This window comes from Myxocyprinus asiaticus, chromosome 22 (genome assembly GCF_019703515.2).
Source record: "Myxocyprinus asiaticus isolate MX2 ecotype Aquarium Trade chromosome 22, UBuf_Myxa_2, whole genome shotgun sequence".
NCBI classification, from domain to species: Eukaryota; Metazoa; Chordata; class Actinopteri; order Cypriniformes; family Catostomidae; genus Myxocyprinus; species Myxocyprinus asiaticus.
This window is the reverse complement of record NC_059365.1, coordinates 19370890-19396034: the sequence shown is the minus strand read 5'-3', so window position 1 is coordinate 19396034 and position 25145 is coordinate 19370890. Positions and strand designations below refer to the sequence as shown.

At 38.7% G+C, this 25145-nt stretch overlaps 1 protein-coding gene across 7 annotated transcripts in view; it reads left to right on the top strand.

Annotated features, from left to right (window-relative positions):
- Positions 1–25145, top strand: part of LOC127413247 (phospholipid-transporting ATPase 11C-like) — a 92211-nt gene that overhangs the window by 18601 nt on the left and 48465 nt on the right. For 6 of the 7 annotated variants that reach the window (XM_051650214.1, XM_051650215.1, XM_051650212.1 and 3 more), the window contains 2 exons: positions 15747–15866; positions 22421–22510. In XM_051650214.1, coding sequence (XP_051506174.1) covers positions 15747–15866; positions 22421–22510 — 210 coding nt within the window. Of the gene's footprint in view, positions 1–1946; positions 4240–15746; positions 15867–22420; positions 22511–25145 lie in introns of those variants that run through there. The other variant, XM_051650213.1, reaches the window with a different exon arrangement.

Here is a 25145-nt window from a genome sequence, read left to right as displayed (position 1 = left end):
AGGACACTAAGGCTATGTCCACATTAATCCGGATACATTTGAAATTGGCGTTTTCATTTTCGAAACACTATCCGTCCACAGTGACGTTTTCAACTTTTTTCCAAAAGTTACTTGTCCACACTAACGCCGTGTTAGGTTCTGGGTGCAGTACAACACTAAATAAGGGCACTATTGAAAAGACACAAAAGCAAATCAAAATTATTCAAACCGAACCTATAGTACACTACAGTTTATATGTCTGCATGCAAGTAAACTGAATAAAATAACTTAATAAAGAAAGAATTCATAAACTGCCGGACATTTTGCCGTTCTGTGAATATAGGTGTACAGTATAGACACAACATTAACAAATCACAACCAAGTGTGCTGATAAAGATGAAGTGCACGTGACTGCCTGCTGTTGTCCTTGAAGCAGCAATAACCTCAGCTTATTATGACCTTTTTAAAGAAAAAAATTTGCCGTAGGATCCCATAGATAACTTTATTTTCTGCACAGAGGCACAGCTGTTTCTTGCAGAAGAGACACCGGCAATGTGAATGTCCAACACGACCGCCCCACTCACGTGTCGCTCACGCCACGGTCACGGAGGATGTGTGAACCCGGCGTAAAATGTATGAAAACGCTTAAATCCCCTTACTGCACATGCAAAAAATCACTGTTCTTCGTACAGGCTGAAACGCAATTGTCCTCGTGTTTCGTCGCCAGACAGCAATTCTGAGTAAACTTTGCGTCGCCTATGAAGAAGTGCAGTGTTTAGGTTGTACAAAGTAACATTTATCTTTAACAGTGCTCTTAAAGTTAATAACAGGCTGTAGGGCTTTACTGGTTGTTTAGATCAGTGTTACTATCAGAAATAATTATTTCTTTAGTTATTAATTAATATTTAAATTAATTAATTGAATCTAACTCATTAAAACCTCATATGGGGCTCCAATAGATGTAGTGTGCTACGTTTAGGAGCAAGTTTGGTTATTAGCAATAATTAATAATTATCAGAGATAATTATTAATTATTAAAATCAATAGAACATTGATGAGAGTCAATGTTAGCTTTTTAAAATCCTTTAAATCAACAATTATCAAAGATAATCGTTAATTGTTAACATCGATGAAACATTAAAATTAACACTAGCTTATTGATCATTCAAATTCAACAATCATCAAAGATAATTATCAATTATCAAAAATCAATAGAATATTAATAAGGATTAACATTGACGGGGCACCACCCTGGAATCGGACTAATAACCAGATAGTAAAACAGTCTCAATATTAGATTGTTTTCTTGGGAAAATCGACATCCGAAGAATATCGATTTTCAGGAAAAAAAACAATGAATGAAGGTTTGAATCCGAGCACTGACATCCCTTCAGCATGACACAGGTATATGCAAAACAAACCAAAACGCTTCTCTTTGTAATATAAACAAAGTTTATTTATGCAGTGATATCAATTAATAATTAATACAATGCAGTCAATAAACTTCCGACTTACATCTACAAACTAAACAGTGATATGATTAGATATGGAACTAAAAATAATCCTATAACACATGAGGTGTGTGTGTGTGGTTAGTACAAGAGAGAGAGAGAGAATAAAGTGACGGCCCCAAAGCCGATTTCGCGATCGTGGGAGAGAAAGCAGCTGTTAGTTTATCACTCAGAGACGCGGTGGACGGCTCGTAAAAGTCCCGCGTTCTTTGACTCTTTAATGGATAACTCAGTTTGCCGGTTTCACCCGCGATGGCGAAAATGCACAACAGTCCAATTTGGTTGGACCACAATACAGCAAAACAAATTCGTGATAATTAATACCCTGAGTATTAATAATGAGCGGACATGGCGGTCCGTAAACTGTACAAGCAAAAAACCTTGAAACACAAGAATAACACACTATAATATTCTATCTCTGCCCAGACGTAAACCTCTTACTTGAATCGCATGAGGACACAGGTGGAATGTGTTTTCCTCTGTCCTTTAACTCCGACCCGGTTCCTTGAGGCTCAGGTGATGACGGGAGGCCGTTTCCTCGCTCTGTCGGCGGGCATGGCTGTTGATTCTCGGCGGGCTGGCGGAGAACTCAGAAATGTCGACTTGATTGAAGATGGAAGAGAAATCTTTAATCTCTTCACTTCTGCAGGCAAACGGATGAAGATGTGGATTGCTCAGCGGTCTCCTTCGGATCCGTTAGAGTGTTCGGTTGAACAGAGTAATCTCAACTCGTCCAGCGAGTTGGAGATTGTATGGCCACAGTTTCAAGTTGGACGTTACTTCCTTGTGCCACGAGGTTGCACCTGAGAGCAGCGATGAGCTGCGTCTACACACTGCAAACAAAGTTGCTGGAAGCAAATCCCGGAAGCATTTCAGAGGTATTTCAACTCCTGATGATGTCATGGTTTGAGGTGCGTTCTGTTGTGTGCCTCATCCAATAGGAGTTGAGAGTTCGATCCTTTAGTGAGCAAGGCTTCATGGGATTTGTAGTCTGTTTTGGACTCCTTTTGTTTGATTTTGCCGTGATTTTTATCAGTATAATTTCCGACTTGGAATGAGGGGGCTTGAGTTAGGTTTTTACGACCTTGTTAGGCCTGCCTTTGTCTTCTATCTGAATACATGAGGCCCAACAAGGCCCAATAATGGCACTACAACGTGGGCTGCCATTTTTATTGTTTTGGGTTGAATGGATCACATGACTGCATCACATGACAACAATAATGTCATCGTATCCCATCCACACTACAGAACACTGTCTCAGTGTAGACGGAAGGCCAAAACATAGAGAAAAAGATGCGTTTTCAAGCGAAAACGTATGCGTGTGGACGTGGCCTAATACTATAGTTCTGCATTGGCATTAAACCCAAAGCTAAATAGGCCTTGAATATTTCAATTTATCAAATGATGGATTAAACAGATTGATTGAAAGTTGGTGTGTGGTGGATGTTCTGGTGCACCATGGCTGCCATCGCATCATCCAGGTGGATGCTGTACACTGTTGGTGATTGAGCAGATTCCCCCAATACTGTGTAAAGCACTTTGCGTGTCTAGAAAAGCGCTATATAAATGTAAATGGTAATTAATTTATAATGAAAGATTAAAAATGGATGAATTCACTATGGATGGTAATTTTTTTTACCCTGGTCTCACATCATTTGAGTGTGCAACAAGAGTCCCCCCAAATGTACTTTAGTTTCTCTCCTTTTTTCTCCTCCATGTTGTTGAGGCCATGTTAATATAGGCCATGCCACAGTACAGAGTGTGTCTACTTTCACTGCATCGCTGCTCAGACTCCTTTCCCTACCAGTCTTTACTTCAACGTGTCTTGGTGCTGTTAATATCCTGGTGCCACCCTGTAATCTCTGCACATGATGGAGAATAAAAGACTTAATTCTGTGCCAAGACGCATTGTTGGAACTTCTGTACTGAGAGGTGACTGTGGTGGTCTAGTATAAAATATGATGAATTGAGGTGGTTAAGCCTTTTATTCAGTTTTGTTATCAGGTGATGTGCAGAAAAAGATGCATAAGAGAAGTTGGGATGTCAGTGTGTATTATAGTGATTTACCACAGGTGTTGTGCCTTAAGAACTTGTAAAACTGCTAACACACAGACTCAAATATCTTTTTGCTTAAATAAAACTGCGACAACAGCAATTTGATAAAGGCATTATTGTTCAAATAAAGTTACATTTATTATTAATAATACAAAGGCAAGTAATAAGATTCATTTTCCTAATGGTAGGCTGTTTGCAGTTGCTAAACAACATAGCAACTTGCCACATAATCATTGATTGTGGGGTCATGTCAGGATTTCCGTTAGCCGGTAATGCAATTTTTTGACCGTTAAAATATCCCAATGTCCGACAAAATAAAAAATGGTCAGACAAAATGTCAGTTGACAATATTAACACGAAGCGTCAGCAACCCCTTTAGTTAATGCCGCGACTGTCAAGCGTGACGCCATCCCGATGATGAAAGCACTTTGCTGCCACGGAGCTTTAGGCCCTGTACACACATGCAGCAACTTCCAGCGACAATTAATTTTCAATGAGAGCTGCCGACTTCCGGCGACACGGGCAACAGCGACCTCTGGTGACTAGATGTGACCGTGGCGAGCGACACAACACAGGTTGAGAAAAGTGTAACTTTATGCAAACGAGAAGCGACATTTGGGAGCGACAACCAATAGGAGTGAAGAGGGTGTCAGTGGAGCTCATGTCATCCATCTCCTTTGAGATAAGAGTTGAGGTAAGACAGGAGAATTTTCTGTGAGGGATTTCACTGTTTGAAATAATTTGTCTGTAACAACATACATGGATATAATAAATTATGTGTGGAAAAGAAATTAAGTTTGATTTGTGCATTGATAGATCTTTCATCTTATTAAGATTGATGCATTGAACACTGCTGCAGTTCAGATAAAAACACTCACCCCTGAAGAATGTGCATTTCCTTGTCAACTTAGAACAAAACTATATTTTTACTAGCAAAATGCCTCATCTGTGATAAAATTTTCAAGAGATATGGCCAGATGTGCAGTCCACCAATAACGTTAGAGCGACAGCAGTAGGAACGCCTACTAGCGAATTCACAGCTTGTGAAGTCCTAATCCGTGATTTTAGGGGGGTTGTATCCTACACACTCAGAATCACATTAAAACAGCCTTGCATTGACATCTTCTGGAGGAGAAGGACACCAGGCTTGTGTGCATCTCAAGCTGTAGAGAAACGCTGCACACATTTAACTTCACATCGGCAGCAAAACACTTCTGGGCTGGGAAAATAGTCCTAAAAATAAAGAGAAAGAAATTGGCCAAGGTGAGAAAATATATGACCTAATGATTTTTATTTTAATATTACTTTGTGAACGAAAATATACAGGTATGTGGCAAACTGCAGTTTAGTGTTTTGCTTCACCCTCTTGAATATTTTTTTTAATTAGTTGCAATTCAATGACTGCCATTTTTTTAATAGAAAAGCAGCTATAATGAACAAACATTTATTGTTAATTTGTCTTTATTATGTCACTATTATATCACATATTATGCATAGTCTATTGCGTTAGCGCAAAATAAACGCCAAAATGAGTCCGGTAAACTTTATAATTCCTGGACACATTGGTCTGCACCAAACTTCTTCCCCGCATCTTATCACAGGCTTTCTGAGCGTGTTACTGCCGAGACTTGGCGCAAATGTAGACTCGCGCTACTCACTGCGGCAACCATGCACAACTTGCCAAACGTTCCACCAGAGCAAGAAACACCATATATAGCCATGAGGAAGAAAACCCACATGACATTTCCCACCCCATCAACCGGACCATTTGGTTGCTTAGGAACCTTGGTTGAAATCACTCCGCACGACCTGGATTCAAACTTGTGACTCCAGGGATGGTAGTCAGTGTCTTTGCCCAATGAGCTACCCAGGCCCCCTAGGCATGCTTTTCTACATGCTTTGATCCTTTTTATTCATGGCCAAAAATTCTTTTTATTTATTTTTGGAATTGTAAACCCATTATTGATCCTTGCTGATTTGGTTGCTTTTGGGACTAGAGGAGAGTAAATGGCACTCTAAAAACATGCCCTTTTGGACTTGCTCAACTTTGCCCTGTTGTTTGCTTTAGGTTATGAGCTGAGTGCAGTGAGTTCGTGTTGTATGGTTTAATACAGCCTTCATAAAGGCCCTTACACATTACTCCAAGTCTAAAAATCCAAGAAGGTATTTTAAGCTTTTAGTCCTTTTCTTTTTTTACCCCTCAGTGGACTTAATTACTAGGTCATTTTTCAGTGTGGCAACAATCTTGTTCCATTGGCAACCAGTATTTACCTCTGTCAGTGTTAGGCAGTTCATACAAAGCTTGCAAACAAATATGCATACAAAGCTTCCTTGGATAATGCAAACGAATATGCAAAGTCAGAAGTAGACCATTTGTTTTGGCATTAGTATGTGTGGTTGGAATGGGCTGGTCATGTGCATAAGTACTGGGCAGAGCGATCTCTGCTGACATCCATTTTCAAATAAGATTAGAAGCTCATTGTTCACTCAATCATTCACACGACTTGAACGTGTGTCACTGCCACTTTGATGCCCTGCCCTCTTGCCCTATTTCCCTCACAGAGTCTTACTGCTGCTCTGAAAGTGAATGGTAATAAGAGGGGACTATCACTATGGCTAAAGCACTTGAAGGAACACTGCAGCACTTTTTCTATGTGGATGGTTGTGTTGCCTTTCTCTTCTGTTTTTCTCATGTTTTGCTGGTTTAAAAACACGGAGGCAGGGCATCAGGCTCAGATAGGTTTCCAGGAAAGGTGAAGGGTCTGGGGGTTGGTGGAGGATTGGCTGTACCTTTCTACACAGCCAACCGGCACATTTGAAATGCAAAACTTGTATTCACTCAGGCATGGTGATTAAAATGAGGAAGTGCATTGTAGGAAAATCCCCTGTTTAGTAAACCTAATTTATGACAGATCACCTTTTGCAGTATACAAAATTAGATCTTATATGTCTTTTTATGATGTAATTACTGAAATTGCCATCGTTTTCTTATGGCGCAATCACAGTGTTATACTATTTTAACGTTTCTGCATCACAGTGTATTTAAGTACTTGTTCCAATACCAAGCATCCAACTAAATTTTTTCTTATATAATAATTATATGAATTCTAATATAATGAAGCTTGAAATCATGGTTGCCAAGGAGACTGCTGATGTTAAGATTTACAGTAAAAAAGGACTTAAATATTGATCTGTTTCTCACTCGCACCTATCATATCGCTTCTAAAGACATTTAACCACTGGAGTCGTATGCATAAATTTGATGCTGCTTTTTTGGTGCTTCAAAGTTTTGGTCCCTGTTGACTTGAATTGTGAGGACCTACAGAGCTGAGATATTCTTCTAAAAATATTAATTTGTGTTCAGCAGAAGAAAGTAAGTCATATACATCTGGGATGGCTTGAGGTTGAGTAAATGATTAGAGAACTTTAATTTTATGTGTGAACTATCCCTTTAATTGTATACTCCCAAAAGATTAGTTTAGTAATGGTTTATAATAATTTAATGAAATGCATATGGATACAATGTGATCAAGCTTAAATGTCTTTTGTCACTTTGCCCATATTTGCCCTATATTATAAAATTTGCAACATTTACCATCCACATTAAACATGAAAATACCACTAGATAGACATAACACAAGACTGCCCAGAGAAACGTAATGATGTTAGACTTTTTAAATTACACCAGTAAATGCTCCGCTTTGGCAGCCATAAAAAATACTAAAACTAAAATAGAAACTAACTAAACTGAAACTAAAAAAACATGTGAGAAAACTAAACTAAAACTAACAGACAAACTGTGAAAACTAATGAAAACTAAACTAAATTGTAATGACAAATTGAATATAAAAGAAATAAAAACTCAATTAACAATCCAAAACTACAACACTGATTCTAAATAGTTATATTTAAAAATTATAATATATATTATAAATATAATAATTCAGATAAATAAAATGCATCACATTATTGTGGCAGATAAGTAAAGCATTGATAAGACAATACAAAAGTATCTTTAATGGATTTCCATATTATTCAATGTAAGCCTATTATTGGCCTTCAGTCCACAGATATCCATTTTGCAATTGAATTCGTCAGTCAGTCCGAGATGGATTTAATATAAGGGCTTTTCTAATTATATGTCAATGTACACAAGTCAGACGGATGATTTTTGAGCATCACATTTAGAAAAACAAGTGGCAAGATTCCTGCATTTGGAATTGCACTCTGTCCTGCTGTGTTTGAACACTAGAATGCGGTTTGTCTGTACAGCTGAGTGTTGCCTTTACAGCTGGAGTTTTGCTTACTGCCCCCTGCCTTAAATAGGTGGTACTTCATGCTTTAAATGCTCCGATGATAGGAAAATCCAGGGGTTTGTTCAAATCCCTAACCCTAAAGGCCATGTTTACTTTTTACTTTGTTTTATACTTTGTTTTTCTGCATTCCGGATTGGATCATGCCCGTTCGACCGTGTTGTCTTTCAAAGTATACTGTTTTGACCGCGAGCGAATACGAATGCATACTCTTATAGTAGTCACTGGCAAGTGTTTGTGCTGACTATGCGCACAGACGAGGACTGTCCGCATGTTGAGGACCTGAGCCGCACGTGGACATTCCACGCTGACTGTGCTGATTTAAATGTTATGGCTAAATGCTGTGTTGACTAAATTTGCGACACATTCTGTGCGCAGAGCGATCAGCGATGCTTGCAAAGTATGCTTTGGCATTAAGTACTATCAATAGTAATAGTGGTGCTTGCCTTAGCATGACTTGGGAATTAATTTCCAGCCTGACACAAAGAAATTATATAATTAACACCAATCAATTGTTAATTCAGCTGTTATTGCATGCACAGCAGTGTGGTGGAGGATAGAGGTCACACTCACTATCACTCTTTCATCTTTTCAGTCCACTCTTAATTATTGTTTAGAAACACTGAACGTGAGATGCACCACCTTAGGGTCCAGAAAGTGTATTTATAAGTGATGTATCGCAAACCATTTCCCAACCCATTGCTCACCACCAATGCAATCAGTCATTCGTTGAGCGAGTTACTCCATCAGAAGCTGACTCTTGTGTTTTTCTGCAATTGTAAAACATTTCATAAGAATATTCATTACAGTTCCAGGTGTCTGGGCATCAGGAGCAGCTCAGCGTGGCAATTTTGTCAGGAAGCCTCATTTATTTTACCTGAAAATAAAGTCTGAAGCTTTAAAAAACAAAAATAGCCATAGAAGTCATGAGGATTGACCATGCAGTATGTTGTTTGTCTATTTATCAAAGTTAGTTTGCATTTTCACGAATTGCTATTAAAATAACACAAAAAGAGGATGTTCTTATCTTGTAAATCTTTAGTGTGACAAAGCAGTTTAAAGCTTTAAAACCTAAATACATTGGGGCAAATCATACAAATGCCAATAAAATGAGTCGATCTTTAAACAAATTCTCATACATTAAACCTTTTTTTGAACAAGTTAGGCTAGTTGTTCAATGTTAATAATTATTGAAGCGCTGGTTGTTTTCACCTGAATCGTCTTGCATCTGTCTGATAAGAAAATGGACTGTCACTGAGCACTTGTCCTTTGACACTCTTCTGCAGCTCTTTTGATGTGAGTGTGGGTGCCTGACACATGATGAGCTGTCTGAATTTCAGTAAGTGGCTGGGCAGCTGTATCGCTGGCACAGGCTGAATGCTACTTTATGTTTCCATCTAAATCACAGCACGCTTAGGCCTGGAACCACTGCTGTGCTTGTGCATTTATTTGAAATCATGTAAACATGAAGTCTTTAAAGCCTAATTTGATATTGTAATGATATGGTTTACTCTATTCCCTAATGCCATGTGTACTCTAGCAGCTTTGGGTCTTGATTGCGCCAACGTTGTTTGTGTTATTGATCCATCAGTCTGTTAAATGCTGAAGGCCACTGGTTTTGCTCCAGGACACAGATTTTACATTGGACATCAGGTGGTGACCCGGCCATACTGAAATAGTGTTGTACAAATGTAAACAAAAATGTCCATACAAACATTTTGAAATGGATTAATCTGGTGGTTTCATTTCATAGAGAGCCAGTAGATTCATGCATTAATTTAGATTCATGCTCTCGGCAGCTAATAATAGCTCACTGCACAAAAGGCATTGTTGTTGTCACAAGCGTGTTTGTCCTCATTGCAAGTTGACTAGTAATTCATGTATTCATATTTTCTTTTACCTTGCATAGGTTTGTTTATGCTTTTCATTGATGAAGGCATGTCACGCAACCTGTGCATGTTAGGCATCTGCCTAATTTGGCTAGTTTCTACCAAGCGGCAAAATACTGAGTTTAACTGGATGCACAAACTATGATGTCAGCTACAAAAAATGGGAAGCATTTTCACCTTCCTTTTAACAGTTTATAAGCCTCATTGTTTTGCTATACCAACTGTGCATAATTAGATATGGTTAGTTGCATTTTATAATTTGCATTTAGCCTTTTTTCCCCCGCTCTGGTACGTGAACCATTTTTGAGACGCAACCCACCAGTTGAGAGAACCCCTGGTATAGGCTAATATGTTTTCGGGAACTCTACTGCTTAACAGTTTTTGTGGCTGTTGCTGTGTGAGGTTACTCTTGACAGTGTGGCAAACATAATTCCATAATTTCTTTCTTTACATTAGTGCATTGTTTGGCCTTGAGTAAGCGGTTGTAAAAAGAGAATCATCAGCATTGAGCAGCACAAAAATGTAATAGGCCCTTACATTTTGACCTACATTATGTTTAACACTGAACTTCCTTAAAAATCAAAACCCGTTCAATGGCACTAGTCTTATCTATCTTGTCCCCTCTGCTTTTTTCCCTCTTACACTGCCTTTCTTTGTGTGATGTCCTGTTTCTTTTTTGGCTGTGATTTATATTCTCTTAGCCTAACTGCCTAGGTCTGCTCTAAAAATGTTACAAAATCATGCTGCTTTAGCATTCCACTGGTGTTGAGTAACTAAGATTTATACCAAGGCCTGTGAGTGTTTACTTGGTGGGTAACCTTGAGGCCATGCTGTAATGTTTGTCTTGTGGTTAATGACTCCCAGTGAGAGACAGACAGTTGAAGAGAGAGGTGATATAGGGAAGAGGTTAATTTACTGACCTGCACTCCTAACCCCACACAATATTTATCACTATCAGAACTGAACTTTTGATGGAACGTTTGCATTTTGCACAATTTTTAGTTATTTTATGCCTCTTTATTGATATTTTGCCAGACTTTTATTGATATTTTGCCAGAGCTTGTTTGATATATAACTAATCAACTGAAGAGACCATATCTGAGCAAGCATCTAACCCAAAGCACTTCACAAAATCAATCACTTTTTATTATTATTATTTTTTTTTAATATAGTATTTTGACCTTTCTGTGAAATGCTGATACGACAGCCCTCACACAAAAGCGTACACTTTTCAAAGTCCTGATACCCTTGTAATTCTGTTTGTGTTACACTGCTCTGCTTCCATTTGCTTGCTTTTGGGAAGCCCTGGGCTGTGTTCCTTTACACTGTGTGGCATTTGGAACCTGTTCCATTTCCTCTCCACCTCACACCTGCCCCTCCCCGCTCTGTTTAGACCAGCCTGCTTCATCCGGGACCAGGAACGCACCATGCTGATGTGTGAAGAGCCGTCACGCTTCACAGTACCTTACGTAATCCCAGGCTCTTCCAGAATATCCAGATTGAGTCGCCACGCGTGTTTTCTGAAGAAGCTGAATTGAGGGCAGATGCAGTGGGAGACGAGAAGATGAGGCAGATGAAAGGGGTTGAAACAGTCGCTGACTGTTTTAAATCACTGTTTCTGACTCAAATTGGGGATGTGGATGAGAGTGACTTGTATGCAGATTTGAATCTATTTTTCAGTAGATATGCACAAGCCTCTTGTTCCTCAGGGCCTGATTCAGAGATGTGTTATCTCTCACCACTGACGCATACTGATGCGCTGTGATGGAGTTCTCAGGTGATGAATGCACTGATGTGAGCCATTCGAGCAGATATGCAAGAGCACAGGATCAGGGTGTTATCTGATACACACCGTAAGTCCACTCCAGCAATGTGAGCCTGTCGGTGAGAAGTCAAATTTGTCCAGACAGGTTGTGACAGCACAACTGACACCCTGACAGCCTCTACCTGACAGGGTGGAGGTGTGGAACAGCTGACCTGAGCTACCCTGATGGAGAGACACACACTCGTGCCATGCATTTTTAATCACTGTGCCATACCCATCCCCTGTGTGAAGGACCCCTTTTTTTTTATTCTGGGACATTACACTACATTAAAGTCTTAGATTGACAGTCCTTTTGATAGAAAATTGACAGTGGGTGATTGACACAAAACCTATAAAAAAAAATTCCAGGTCTTATTTTACACCAAAGTCAAAAGAAGCAAATTAGAAATTATATTTTGTAAATAGAAAATGAAGCCTTTCTATTAAGTTTTTTTTAACTTGGATATTATTTTCATGACAGTTACCACATTTTACCCCCCCCAATTCTCCTTACTGCAATGTGAAAAAGATGGTCATTATGATATTCTCATTACCGCAATGTGAAAAAGTTATATATTATAAAAATTAAGTATTTACATCATATACATCATAGTACTCTGTTGGTACTGCTTTTCATTTTTGTTTATGTTAATAAAAAAAAAACATTGAGGGCCTGGGTAGCTCAGCAAGTAAAGATGTTGACTACCACACCTGGAGTCGCAAGTTCGAATCCAGGGCATGCTGATTGACTCCAGTCAGGCTTCCTAAGCAACCAATTGGCCCGGTTGCTAGGGTGGGTAGAGTCACGTTGGGTTAACCTCCTCGAGGTCAATATAATGTGGTTCTCGCTCTCGGTGGGGCACGTGACGAGTTGTGCGTGGATGAATGTGGAGAATAGCATGAAGTCTCCGTGCGCTACGTTTCCGCGGTAACGCACTCAAGCCACATGATAAAATGTGCGGATAGACGGTCTCAGACACGGAGGCAACTGAGATTCGTCCTCCACCACCCAGATTGAGGCAAATCACTACGCCACCACGAGGACCTAGAGCGCATTGGGAATTGGGCATTCCAAACTGGGGAGAAAGAAAAAAAATACATTGTACTACAGCATCTGTAATATAGTAAAAATTGCAAAATTTTTATGACATTGTCACGGTAATGAGAATCACCATTGAAAACAATGGGAATAGTAAAATGAAAATTTCCGGACACGTTATGATAATGAGAATTTGGTAAAATGTGCTTAAGTGTCCTGATGTCACAATGTAAAAAATCGTAATGGTTCTAAATGTAGGTTTAATTTTCTTTATGCAAAATATAATTTCATATTTGTTTTTTGTTTTTTTATTGATTTGGGGTGAAATATGACCAGGACATTTGCTTGACAGGTTCTGTGAGAATCACCCCAGTATTTTGAAAGCAAAAATTAACATATCGAACATATCAAAAAGTGGGCTATCAACCACACAGTGCAAGCAACGCAAAGTGGACCTGTTTATTTATGCGACCTACTGAAAGTGCCAGTTTGACCTGCACCATGCAATCAGGGGTCGAATAGTTTCTTTGTCCTGTGAAAATATACTGTAGTATTTGCCTTCCAATTCAGGTCATACTGTAACTAAATAAAATTGGTTGCGTGACTATGACGAAGGGTTTTTTGAGGAAGATTGGCATACAGGTGCGCGGAACTTCAGCATTTTCTGAAAAACAACAAAATAATACATAGTCCCCTCTCTCGCAGTTGCTTGCATGCCAATGATTACCCCTCGTGCCTATGGTTACAACCCCTGCTTTAGACCATCTTATTATTTTTTTATGCTTTTTTAATTATTCACACACACAGTTATAATAGTGCCCCTCGCACTATCCCTGGGGAGGGGAGAGAGAGTGGATGAAAGAGTGGAGTGTGGTGCTGAAAGCCGAGACATGGTGACAGCATGTGTTGTCTTCATCGAAGCCCTCAGAGAGAGAGAAAGAGAGAGAGAAAGAAAGGTGGGGAGTAATCTTAACTGCCAATTTTATCTCTTGATCTCGAGGGTGAAAGAAAACACATGCACGCAGTGCCCCAAGCAAACCATAATCCAGCCAATCTGGTGTTGACCATAGGCCACAAAAGGAAATGCTTGCAGAAATCTGGCTTCCTGACTGTCCATCATCCTTGTGTGTTTTGAGCCAAGGTTTCCTCTGGCAATTCTACACTCGCACTGCTCTGAGTTAAGTTGTTGCCCTTTTCACACTACAGGAATGTTCTTGGTTACAAAGAACTCGCACAGAGGAAATGCACAGACCTGACCCTTTTTGTAGCGGGAGTGCCCCAACCACACTCCGTCACCCTCATAATTGGTCCTAACTGCATGCTAAACAAAACAATACTATGTTTGTAAAAAAAAGGAAAAAAAAAAAAAAACAAATATATATATATACATATACATATATATATATATATATATATATATATATATATATATTTTTTTTTTTTTTTTTTAATTTAAATACCATTTTTATATAACAACTGTGAATGTGTATTAGTGATTGACCAATTAATCGTCTGATATCTATCGCACCATTTTGATGATGCAAATTTTTTAAATATTTATTGTAAATTTAGTAAATGCTGTTTAAAAATGTTTGTTTACTTGCAGAGATTATGTGTACATCTCAGTTACTATAATGAAATTGTATTAGCCTATAGTTTATCACTTATCAGCATTATATTGGCCATCGGCCACCATGCTTTTCTAGTTATCTGTATCGGCATCGACCGGTAAAATACCCAGATTTGCTGACCAATAATATGTATCCTTTACTACACATTATCAAATAAGCAACCAATCAGTAAGTGACGCATCTGTTAATTCAGTAACCATTCTGATCAATTCAGCTGATGAGTAATTTGACTTATTCAAACCGATAAGAGTTTGTGAGACTTTTTAACTGGTTAAGAAGAACCAGATCTTTAGGGTAATTTTTTGTGGATCGTACTACACTGGTGTTTTTATTTTTATTTTTTTGTATCCCACAAGCAAGGACAACACTATATAAACGCTTACAGTCTATTTATTGTCTATTTGTTATGGTACCCTACCTAGTTTTTTTTTTTTTTTATCTTAACACATTCAATTCAAACTGCAAGCTCAGAGCTTGGGAATATGATATTTTTTTGTGCTGTGGTGCTGTAGATTCAGTAACAGTACTGCATCGCCACTGAATAGCGGTGCAGGAAATACTGTTTTGTACAGTGACTATATTACTGTGTACTCACCTCAGCCACTTCTTGTCTGTTTTTTGCGCACAACCCCAATATACTCACTGAGTTGTGTGAGAATGACCACATGTCCCCTGAACCCCATGTGGCTATCTAGTAAAACACCAACAAATTATAAGATTGCATTCAGCTCTAAAGTGACGTCCTGCAACTGGAAAATAATCACGCCGGTCCACTCTTGATCAGACTTGATCCCACCTGATCATTGTTATACTTGGCTGTGTCTCAGTAAATTTGGAGCTATGCTAAAACACATTTTTCAAAGCTTTGTAAACATCTCAGATCTTTCTTTTGTTGTTTTTCTGTCAGATGTTATGGAATTCCCACACCTCGGTCTGAAGATTTTATACTTTAATACTTGTGTACTGCATGCATGTTTGCAAGCTGGATGTATGCATTACGCATGTATGTATGCTGTATGTATAAATGTTTAAAAATGTGCCAGCCTGTAGAGGGAAGCTTTACCAGCTGTTTTTTTATTTCTCCAAGTTTCCTTCCTCTTCTTAAACATCTCAAGGAGCTTTTTCTTACCACTGTCACATTTGGCTTGCTCACTTGGGGATTTGTGAGGCTTTATTCTTTAGTAGAGATGCTTTAGAACAGTAGCTAATATGAAAAGCACTATTCAAAAACATTATGTCAGGAGTAAATTTAGATGTCAACTTTCGATTGAACACAATACAGTTAGCTTGTTTCCTTAATTAGCCAACTAATTTGACATGTTTTTTTTACACATTTAGACCATACTACATGATGACCACAATGAAAAAAAGTTGTACATTTCACTGTCTGATTTAATATATTTTTTGTTGTTAATGTAAAGAAGGGTTGGTTCATATTGAGTGATCTCTCTTTTCTCTCTCTCTCTCTCTCTCTCTCTCCCTCTCTCCCTACTTTGCTCCTGTTTTTCCTGATGTGTCTATGTAGTGTGGAGGAGATGAGAGGAGAGTGGACAGCAGGACAATCTATGTAGGACATCGGCAATGTCCGGACACTGAGGCCTTCATTCCCTCCAAATTCTGTGACAACAGGATTGTGTCCTCCAAGGTAACTTCTGTTGTTACATTACATCACATCACAAATCTAAAAGTGAGCCATTGCTTAACTTCGGCTGCATTATAATCAGGCATTTATGGGATGAAACCGTGTGGTGTTACAGAACATTGCTTTGTTTGTTTGACTGTCCCAGCATAGTGACATTGACTCAACCAATGGAATGGTTTGGGGTCGGGACTGTCTAGGGCTGGGCAATATATTGAATATTAATGATATAAAACGGTATAAATGTATGAAGGTAAATAATGCTTTTTATTAAGTTACTATGTATCATTGTATGTCAAATATAAATTTGCATATCAATGAAAATGATTAGATCTCATTCTCCCTTGTGTTCATTTAGTGAAAAACTGAGGAAACATGCCTTCATTATTTTAAAATAGATTTTTTTTCAATGCCTTTAAGTAAATTGAATCTACTTGGCTACAGTGGCTGTTTGGATGCAATTATGGTTCCTCTGACTTAAAAAATCCTTTTTCAGCCATTTTAGAGCAAATACATAATTATCAAGAAATATATTGAATATTGTCAATAGACTGAAAAATATCGAGATATATATATATTTTTTACCCATATCGCCCAGCCCTAGGACTGTCTGTTTTTCTCTGATCGGTGGAAGGTGGGCGAGTGTTGGGGAGACCTGTTTAAAAGCATTTTTACATTTAAGTCATTATTTTTGCTATTATGTTTGGTCACGCAAGTGGTGCAGATATTATACACTTTAGTATTTAATAAAAAATGTATATATACTTCTAACACTTCAAAAATCGGTAGTTTAAAATAGCACCAAAATTGTAACATTTTTCCCCTCTGGGTTATGTCACCAGGTCATAAAAACTCCTCGCCCTATTTTTGACCCCTGTCAGAGCATTAGGGTTTTGCTGGCTCACTACAAGAGCCTACCAGTACTTGTAATTTTCTTTATCTTGTAATTTGCAAGTGTTTTGTTAAATTCCATGGCAACAGTGGTGTGTTAGCAGCAGCATGTGGAAAGTATGTCTGCAGCATGCTCTTCACAAGCCCTGGTGTTCTGCCACCTGTTCCTCCAGGTGTAAAGAGACTGTTGGAGTCCCCCTCTGTGTCTTGGCCCAGACATTCCTTTCTATTCTCTCTCTCTGTTGTCATCACTCTCCCTTTAAAAATGGCAGTAAATCCTATTCTCACACGCATTCTTACAAGAGCCCCTCCCACCTACCGAAACACCCTAATTTGCTTGTCGGAGTAGAGTGTGAGATCCGGTTGATAAATACATAGTTGCAATTAACATGTTCGGGGTGGTTGAGTCTGCCCCGCTTTAATATTGTGAGGCTTCTTGAATCTCTCCCCATTCAGCTGATAGTGTAGGAGTGTTCTAAGAGAGGATAGGGAGTTGTGAAGCAAATATGGAGGTAGAGAAACACAATGGATTATTAGAGCTGCCTGTGGTCGTGCTATGGTATCGGGTGATCAATTAGTAAGTACATTTTATTTATAAAGCACATTTAAATTCAACTTACACTGACCAAAGTGCTGTGCAATTGCTGGCATGAAGCTCTAAATACACTTTAATTACCTTAACTAAGATGCTTACTCTTCTTAAGCATCTGCTTTGCATCTTCCTACTCACACACCCCTTAACCTTTTCTCCGTGTCATCCCTTGAATCTTGTTTTTTCCTTTCCTAAAGAGGTTCAGAGCACCCACAGCATCTCGTGTTCACCTCAGGCCAACCTTATACTGTTGAAAGTGATTATATATTTCCTTTTATCCTATTTCAGGTGCCACAATTGCCCTTTCTCACTTTATTAACCCTTGGTAATCAATTATATAGTTGTGTTTAGGGGTGTGAAAATCCATTGATGCATCGTGGTGCATTGATCTTTAAAAAAAAATTCAATGCATTGATTATGGAATTATTATCATTACTATATTAATACCCAGTGTGACCGTCTCATATTACACAAACCTTCTCGTAACAGACAATGAGTATGCGAGATTGAAGGGAAAGTGCACTTTGAAATAAAAAAAGTGCGAACCTACGTAAGATAAAATGGATGGGATGGATAGATGGATGTTGCCGAGTTGGGCTTTCTGTGTCATAATTCAAAACTGTTTGCATCCATTTGACAAAGTAAATTAATTTTTGTTGCCTTCTTCTCTGATTACGATATATTATGTTAGCCTAATATTGCTTTTGTATCTGCATAAAATGTGTTATATCTCCATTTAAACAGTTAAAACATGAATAGAACTTAAATGTGATAGGTGGGCAGTGCCTAGGCATGTAACGATACACAATTTTCACGATTCGATGCATATCCTCACGATACGATACGAGCACCCACAAATGTTTCGCTCAAACTTATTCAAGGATTTGACATAAATGTCTTTTAAATCATAAATGCCACAAAAGTGTCTGACATTGGCAACGAAAGCGGAGCTCTAAGTAATTTAAACAACAGCACTGCATTTATTTTGTTTGATTGTTGAGAAAAACTCATATGAACTCACAATTTTCACAGTGTTTTTCTTGAGAAAATAAGTTTGTCTACACTAATCATTTATATTTGTATAGCACTTTTCACAATGCACATAGTTTCAGAGCAGCTTCATAGAAAATCATGCCTTGTTGTTTGAAATCCCCCTGTGAACAAGCTGAAGTGACTGTAACAAAGATAAAACTCCTTTCAATGTTATTTAGTGGTGAAAAAAATGAAAAAAACTGTAGAGGAACCTGACCTCTGGTTTTACGATATACAGGTGCATCTCAATAAATTAGAATGTCGTGGAAAAGTTCATTTATTTCAGTAATTCAACTCAAATTGTGAAACTCGTGTATTAAATAAATTCAATGCACACAGACTGAAGTAGTTTAAGTCTTTAGTTCTTTTAATTGTGATGATTTTGGCTCACATTTAACAAAAACCCACCAATTCACTATCTCAAAAAATTTGAATACATCATAAGACCAATAAAAAAAACATTTTTAGTGAATTGTTGGCCTTCTGGAAAGTACGTTCATTTACTGTATATGTACTCAGTACTTGGTAGGGGCTCCTTTTGCTTTAATTACTGCCTCAATTCGGCGTGGCATGGAGGTGATCAGTTTGTGGCACTGCTGAGGTGGTATGGAAGCCCAGGTTTCTTTGACAGTGGCCTTCAGCTCATCTGCATTTTTTGGTCTCTTGTTTCTCATTTTCCTCTTGGGTTCAGGTCTGGTGAGTTTGCTGGCCAGTCAAGCACACCAACACCATGGTCATTTAACCAACTTTTGGTGCTTTTGGCAGTGTGGGCAGGTGCCAAATCCTGCTGGAAAATGCTGGTCAGCAGAAGGAAGCATGAAGTGCTCCAAAATTTCTTGGTAAACGGGTGCAGTGATTTTGGTTTTCAAAAAACACAATGGACCAACACCAGCAGATGACATTGCACCCCAAATCATCACAGACTGTGGAAACTTAACACTGGACTTCAAACAACTTGGGCTATGAGCTTCTCCACCCTTCCTCCAGACTCTAGGACCTTGGTTTCCAAATGAAATACAAAACTTGCTCTCATCTGAAAAGAGGACTTTGGAACACTGGGCAGCAGTCCAGTTCTTCTTCTCCTTAGCCCAGGTAAGACGCCTCTGACGTTGTCTGTGGTTCAGGAGTGGCTTAACAAGAGGAATACGACAACTGTAGCCAAATTCCTTGACATGTCTGTGTGTGGTGGCTCTTGATGCCTTGACCCTAGCCTCAGTCCATTCCTTGTGAAGTTCTCCCAAATTCTTGAATCGATTTTGCTTGACAATCATAAGGCTGCGGTTCTCTCGGTTGGTTGTGCATCTTTTTCTTCCACACTTTTTCCTTCCACTCAACTTTCTGTTAACATGCTTGGATACAGCACTCTGTGAACAGCCAGCTTATTTGGCAATGAATGTTTGTGGCTTACCCTCCTTGTGAAGGGTGTCAATGATTGTCTTCTGGACAGTCATGGCAGTCTTCCCCATGATTGTGTAGCCTAGTGAACCAAACTGAGAGACCATTTTGAAGGCTCAGGAAACTTTTGCAGGTGTTTTGAGTTGATTAGCTGATTGGCATGTCGCCATATTCTAATTTTTTGAGATAGTGAATTGGTGGGTTTTTGTTAAATGTGAACTAAAATCATCACAATTAAAAGAACCAAAGACTTAAACTACTTCAGTCTGTGTGCATTGAATTTATTTAATACATGAGTTTCACAATTTGAGTTGAATTACTGAAATAAATGAACTTTTCCACGACATTCTAATTTATTGGGATGCACCTGTACGTACATAATCCAATATTATTTGGTGGCTTAAGCAAAAATCGATTGGCACACATAATTGTTTTTTTTTTTGCCCTCTTCCCCATTTCACTTTGCATGTAAACTTTACCGCCATTATCACTGGCTTATAAAATGTGTGAAAATGTTGTTCTTAAAGCTGTTTACATTTTGAAGTCAAAAGCAGATAATTATAAGTCTCATGTAATCATGGGTTTCTTGGTCTTTTTTTTTTTTTTTGATAGTTATGACTCATCATTTATGAGCATCTTGCTGTGCATGTCACACTTAGTGTCGGTTGGGAGAGGCAGCTGTTAAATTTAGTGCTGCTGTCTCTGCCTCACAAATCCACAGATTTGCGCAATGATGTCGATGTAAATAAAACAACATGTTTGATGTACTGTAGCACCAGGTTTATATATATATATATATATATATATATATATATATATATATATATATATATATATATATATATATATATATATACAGGTGCATCTCAATAAATTAGAATGTCGTGGAAAAGTTCATTTATTTCAGTAATTCAACTCAAATTGTGAAATTCGTGTATTAAATAAATTCAATGCACACAGACTGAAGTAGTTTAAGTCTTTGGTTCTTTTAATTGTGATGATTTTGGCTCACATTTAACAAAAACCCACCAATTCACTATCTCAAAAAATTAGAATATGGTGACATGCCAATCAGCTAATCAACTCAAAACACCTGCAAAGGTTTCCTGAGCCTTCAAAATGGTCTCTCAGTTTGGTTCACAAGGCTACACAATCATGGGGAAGACTGCTGATCTGACAGTTGTCCAGAAGACAATCACTGACACCCTTCACAAGGAGGGTAAGCCACAAACATTCATTGCCAAAGAAGCTGGCTGTTCACAGAGTGCTGTATCCAAGCATGTTAACAGAAAGTTGAGTGGAAGGAAAAAGTGTGGAAGAAAAAGATGCACAACCAACCAAGAGAACCGCAGCCTTATGAGGATTGTCAAGCAAAATCGATTCAAGAATTTGGGTGAACTTCACAAGGAATGGACTGAGGCTGGGGTCAAGGCATCAAGAGCCACACAGACGTGTCAAGGAATTTGGCTACAGTTGTCGTATTCCTCTTGTTAAGCCACTCCTGAACCACAGACAACGTCAGAGGCGTCTTACCTGGGCTAAGGAGAAGAAGAACTGGACTGTTGCCCACTGGTCCAAAGTCCTCTTTTCAGATGAGAGCAAGTTTTGTATTTCATTTGGAAATACAATTTCATTCCTTCTGCTGACCAGCTTTTTAAAGATGCTGATTTCATTTGGCAGTGTGGGCAGGTGCCAAATCCTGCTGGAAAAAGCACCAAAAGTTGGTTAAATGACCATGGTGTTGGTGTGCTTGACTGGCCAGCAAACTCACCAGACCTGAACCCCATAGAGAATCTATGGGGTATTGTCAAGAGGAAAATGAGAAACAAGAGACCAAAAAATGCAGATGAGCTGAAGGCCACTGTCAAAGAAACCTGGGCTTCCATACCACCTCAGCAGTGCCACAAACTGATCACCTCCATGCCACGCCGAACTGAGGCAGTAATTAAAGCAAAAGGAGCCCCTACCAAGTATTGAGTACATATACAGTAAATGAACATACTTTCCAGAAGGCCAACAATTCACTAAAAATGTTTTTGTTTATTGGTCTTATGATGTATTCTAATTTTTTGAGATAATGAATTGGTGGGTTTTTGTTAAATGTGAGCCAAAATCGTCACAATTAAAAGAACCAAAGACTTAAACTACTTCAGTCTGTGTGCATTGAATTTATTTAATACACGAGTTTCACAATTTGAGTTGAATTACTGAAATAAATGAACTTTTCCAAGACATTCTAATTTATTGAGATGCACCTGTATATATATACACATACTGATCATCCACTACATTAAAACCACCTGCTTAATATTGTGAAGGTCCCCCTCGTGCCGCCAAAACAGCGCCAACCCGCATCTCAGAATAGCATTCTGAGATTCTGTTCTTCTCACCACAGTTGTACAGAGCATATGCATTTTAACCTAAAATCTTGATGTTGAACATGAGTCAGCTACCCACAGACTAGTGCACTTCTGCTGTCTGCATTTCAGCAGTTGTGGCCACTTCCGAAAAGCCGTTGCCACATGGAATGGCTAGCACCAACTTGACACTGGAAATGTTTGTGAAAAGGTGTTTTGGTCATTGCTTGACAACTCATTGTTTTTTACTTGTTACTGTTTAACAGATTTTTTGTTTTTTTTTGCTTTCTCAGTATACAGTGTGGAACTTCCTGCCAAAGAACTTATTTGAGCAGTTTAGAAGAATAGCGAATTTTTACTTCCTCATCATATTCTTGGTGCAGGTAAGTGAATGCTTTTGTTCAGTCATTCACCATCCCCAGAAAAGTAAACTGTGTGTATATTTGGTTCAGGTTTTGCCTACATTGTGGGGACTCACAAAGAACTAGAAGTCACCTACATTGTGGGTACCAGCCAACTGTCCACATGAGGAAAACAATAAAACATTTTATTCATTAAGCAGAAAAATTGAAGAAAAAATAAAATATAATAATAATAAATGTCTTAATTAAAAATGTCTGAGGCAGAAGCCAAGGAAAAGTCCTCACCATCATACAGGGCTCCATTGGCTCCTAAACTGAAACATTAAGAAGCCAAATGGCTGTTTTCAGTCGCCTAATCACAGAATTGCTCGATATTTTTTGCTGTTCAGAAACAAGATGGAAAGCAGAAGAAAAGGAAGAAAGCAGATAACCCATTCATCGGAGGTTTAATAAACAGTATAGCTACAGTATATAGTTGAGAAGATAAGTTTGCATTCCTATTGTCATAAAGGTTCACACCCCCTTCATAATTTATACAAATATAAGATAAAATATTTTTTTATTTAATACTACTCTTCACAATCTACATTACAGATAATTACATAAAATATATTATGCATATAGTAGTGTGTTATCTTCTTGAGCATCAGTGAATGTTTGCACCTTATGTAATAGTTGTGAACAAGTCCCTCAATTGTCCTAAATGTCAAAAGCTTGATCTTGATCTTGATCTGTGTGTGTGTGTGTGTGTGTGTGTGTGTGTGTGTGTGTGTGTGTGTGTGTATATATATATATATATATATATATATATATATATATATATATATATATATATATATATATATATATATATACATAGTATATAAATTGTTTTATAATATTGCCTTAGTCTTGTACTGTTACCAAATGGCCCAGACACAGAGTGCAAATTGAATGAAATCCCAGATGCCGTTTATTGTGCTACTCAAATACCAATCAATAATTACCAGAATAAAAAAAGTGGTACACAATACGGGACTTTTAATTATACTGAAACCCGAAATACACATGGGACTCTTATTTTGAAATGTCTGCACTCCCAGTTGTGAGCTCACTGACGGCTGATTCGCTGAGAATGTGAATCTGATTCACGCTAACCTGAGCTCCTGAGTTCAAACCCTCAGTTCTTCGGGTGATTCATGAAAAAGATCCCGTTCAAAAGAGTAATTTGGTCACGACTCTCTTGCGCTGATTTTGTTGTTGTGTGCGGTGCAGCGAGCTCATCAGAAACAGAACTGGTGAAAAGCGGCACAAGACACATTGGTTGGTGTGTGCTCTAAACATGTATTCAATATCTCACAAGATGATATCTAATGAAACAGCATATGAATGCACACAACCCAACTGTCGCCAATGGTGACTAGATTTTAAATTATAGTCGCAATAAATTATTATTGGTCACATTTGCGACCATTTTTGTCGCAGTCTGGAGCCCTGTCATAGAAAATCAAATGTGTTTGTGTGCGCATGCGCTAGTTGTGTGGCTGATGTTTTTGTGCGACTCATAGCCTGGCTGGTTCTGCCCCGTGTTGATCTGATGCCATTGGGCCTGTGATAATGGCAGAGAGAGAAAGACATCTAGACAGGGAAACCTCTGCTCTGCATAAAAGAACATTGAGACAACCTTAGTAAAACTGGAGAATGAGACCGTTGTGATGAGGAGGAGGGCATGGCTGGGCTGTGATGGAGCACGGCCGGTGCTGAATCAGCTTATCAGCGGGAGAGCAAGATGAGGGGCAGCCAGAGACACCAGTTCGAGAGAGAGAGAGATGAATGTGGCCGTGCTGTGTGTTTGTTTATGTTGGTTTTAAGTTAATTTATATCATTAAAGTTTGTTTACTGTTCAGCTGGTCCCCACCTCCTCCTTGCCCGTCCTTATACTGTTACAGTGGTGCCGAATCCCGAGAGGGAGGAGGGATGCACTGTCATGGAGTCCTCGCCAGGCATACATGCAACGCGGCCGTGTGTGTCTCTATCTCTCGAACCAGCTACTCTGGCTGCCCCTTATGTTGCTCTCCTGCTGATCAGCTGATTCAGCGCCGGCTGTGCTCCATCGCGGCCCGGCCATGCCCTCCTCCTCGTCACAGCCATGTAAACTGCTCATGCCAAATAGTGAAGTGTGTGTATTTAATAATGGGTAATAGAGGATTGATGGTGAGCACATGGTTTTGTTGCTATAAAGTGCACGAGGAGATAGACTGATGAAAAACCTGAGTGCTCATGCTGTGGATTGATACCTACAGCTGATTTTGTGAGTGATTGGGACTAATGATTCATTAGGTTATGGCTGTGTCGTGTGTCTGAAACCTGAAAAATGTGGCCTACTGTATGTAGGCAGTATACAGAGGCACTAATGTAGGCAGTATACAGAGGGAGGAAAGCACCAAGGCATGTCCAAATCCAATGCTTGAGTAACATCCTGTCTATTGAAATGCCTCAATCTGACTGGTTTCTTTCCGATTTTGCTGCCTATGATATCCCATAATAATGTGTATGCTGTTGGTTGAAAGAATAAAAATGGCATCTGACAGAGCATTTGAAAGCACTCTATTTTGTTTATACATATTCATTTTATTTATGATATTGTAGCATTTTAGTCAATAAATATTCACTTTGT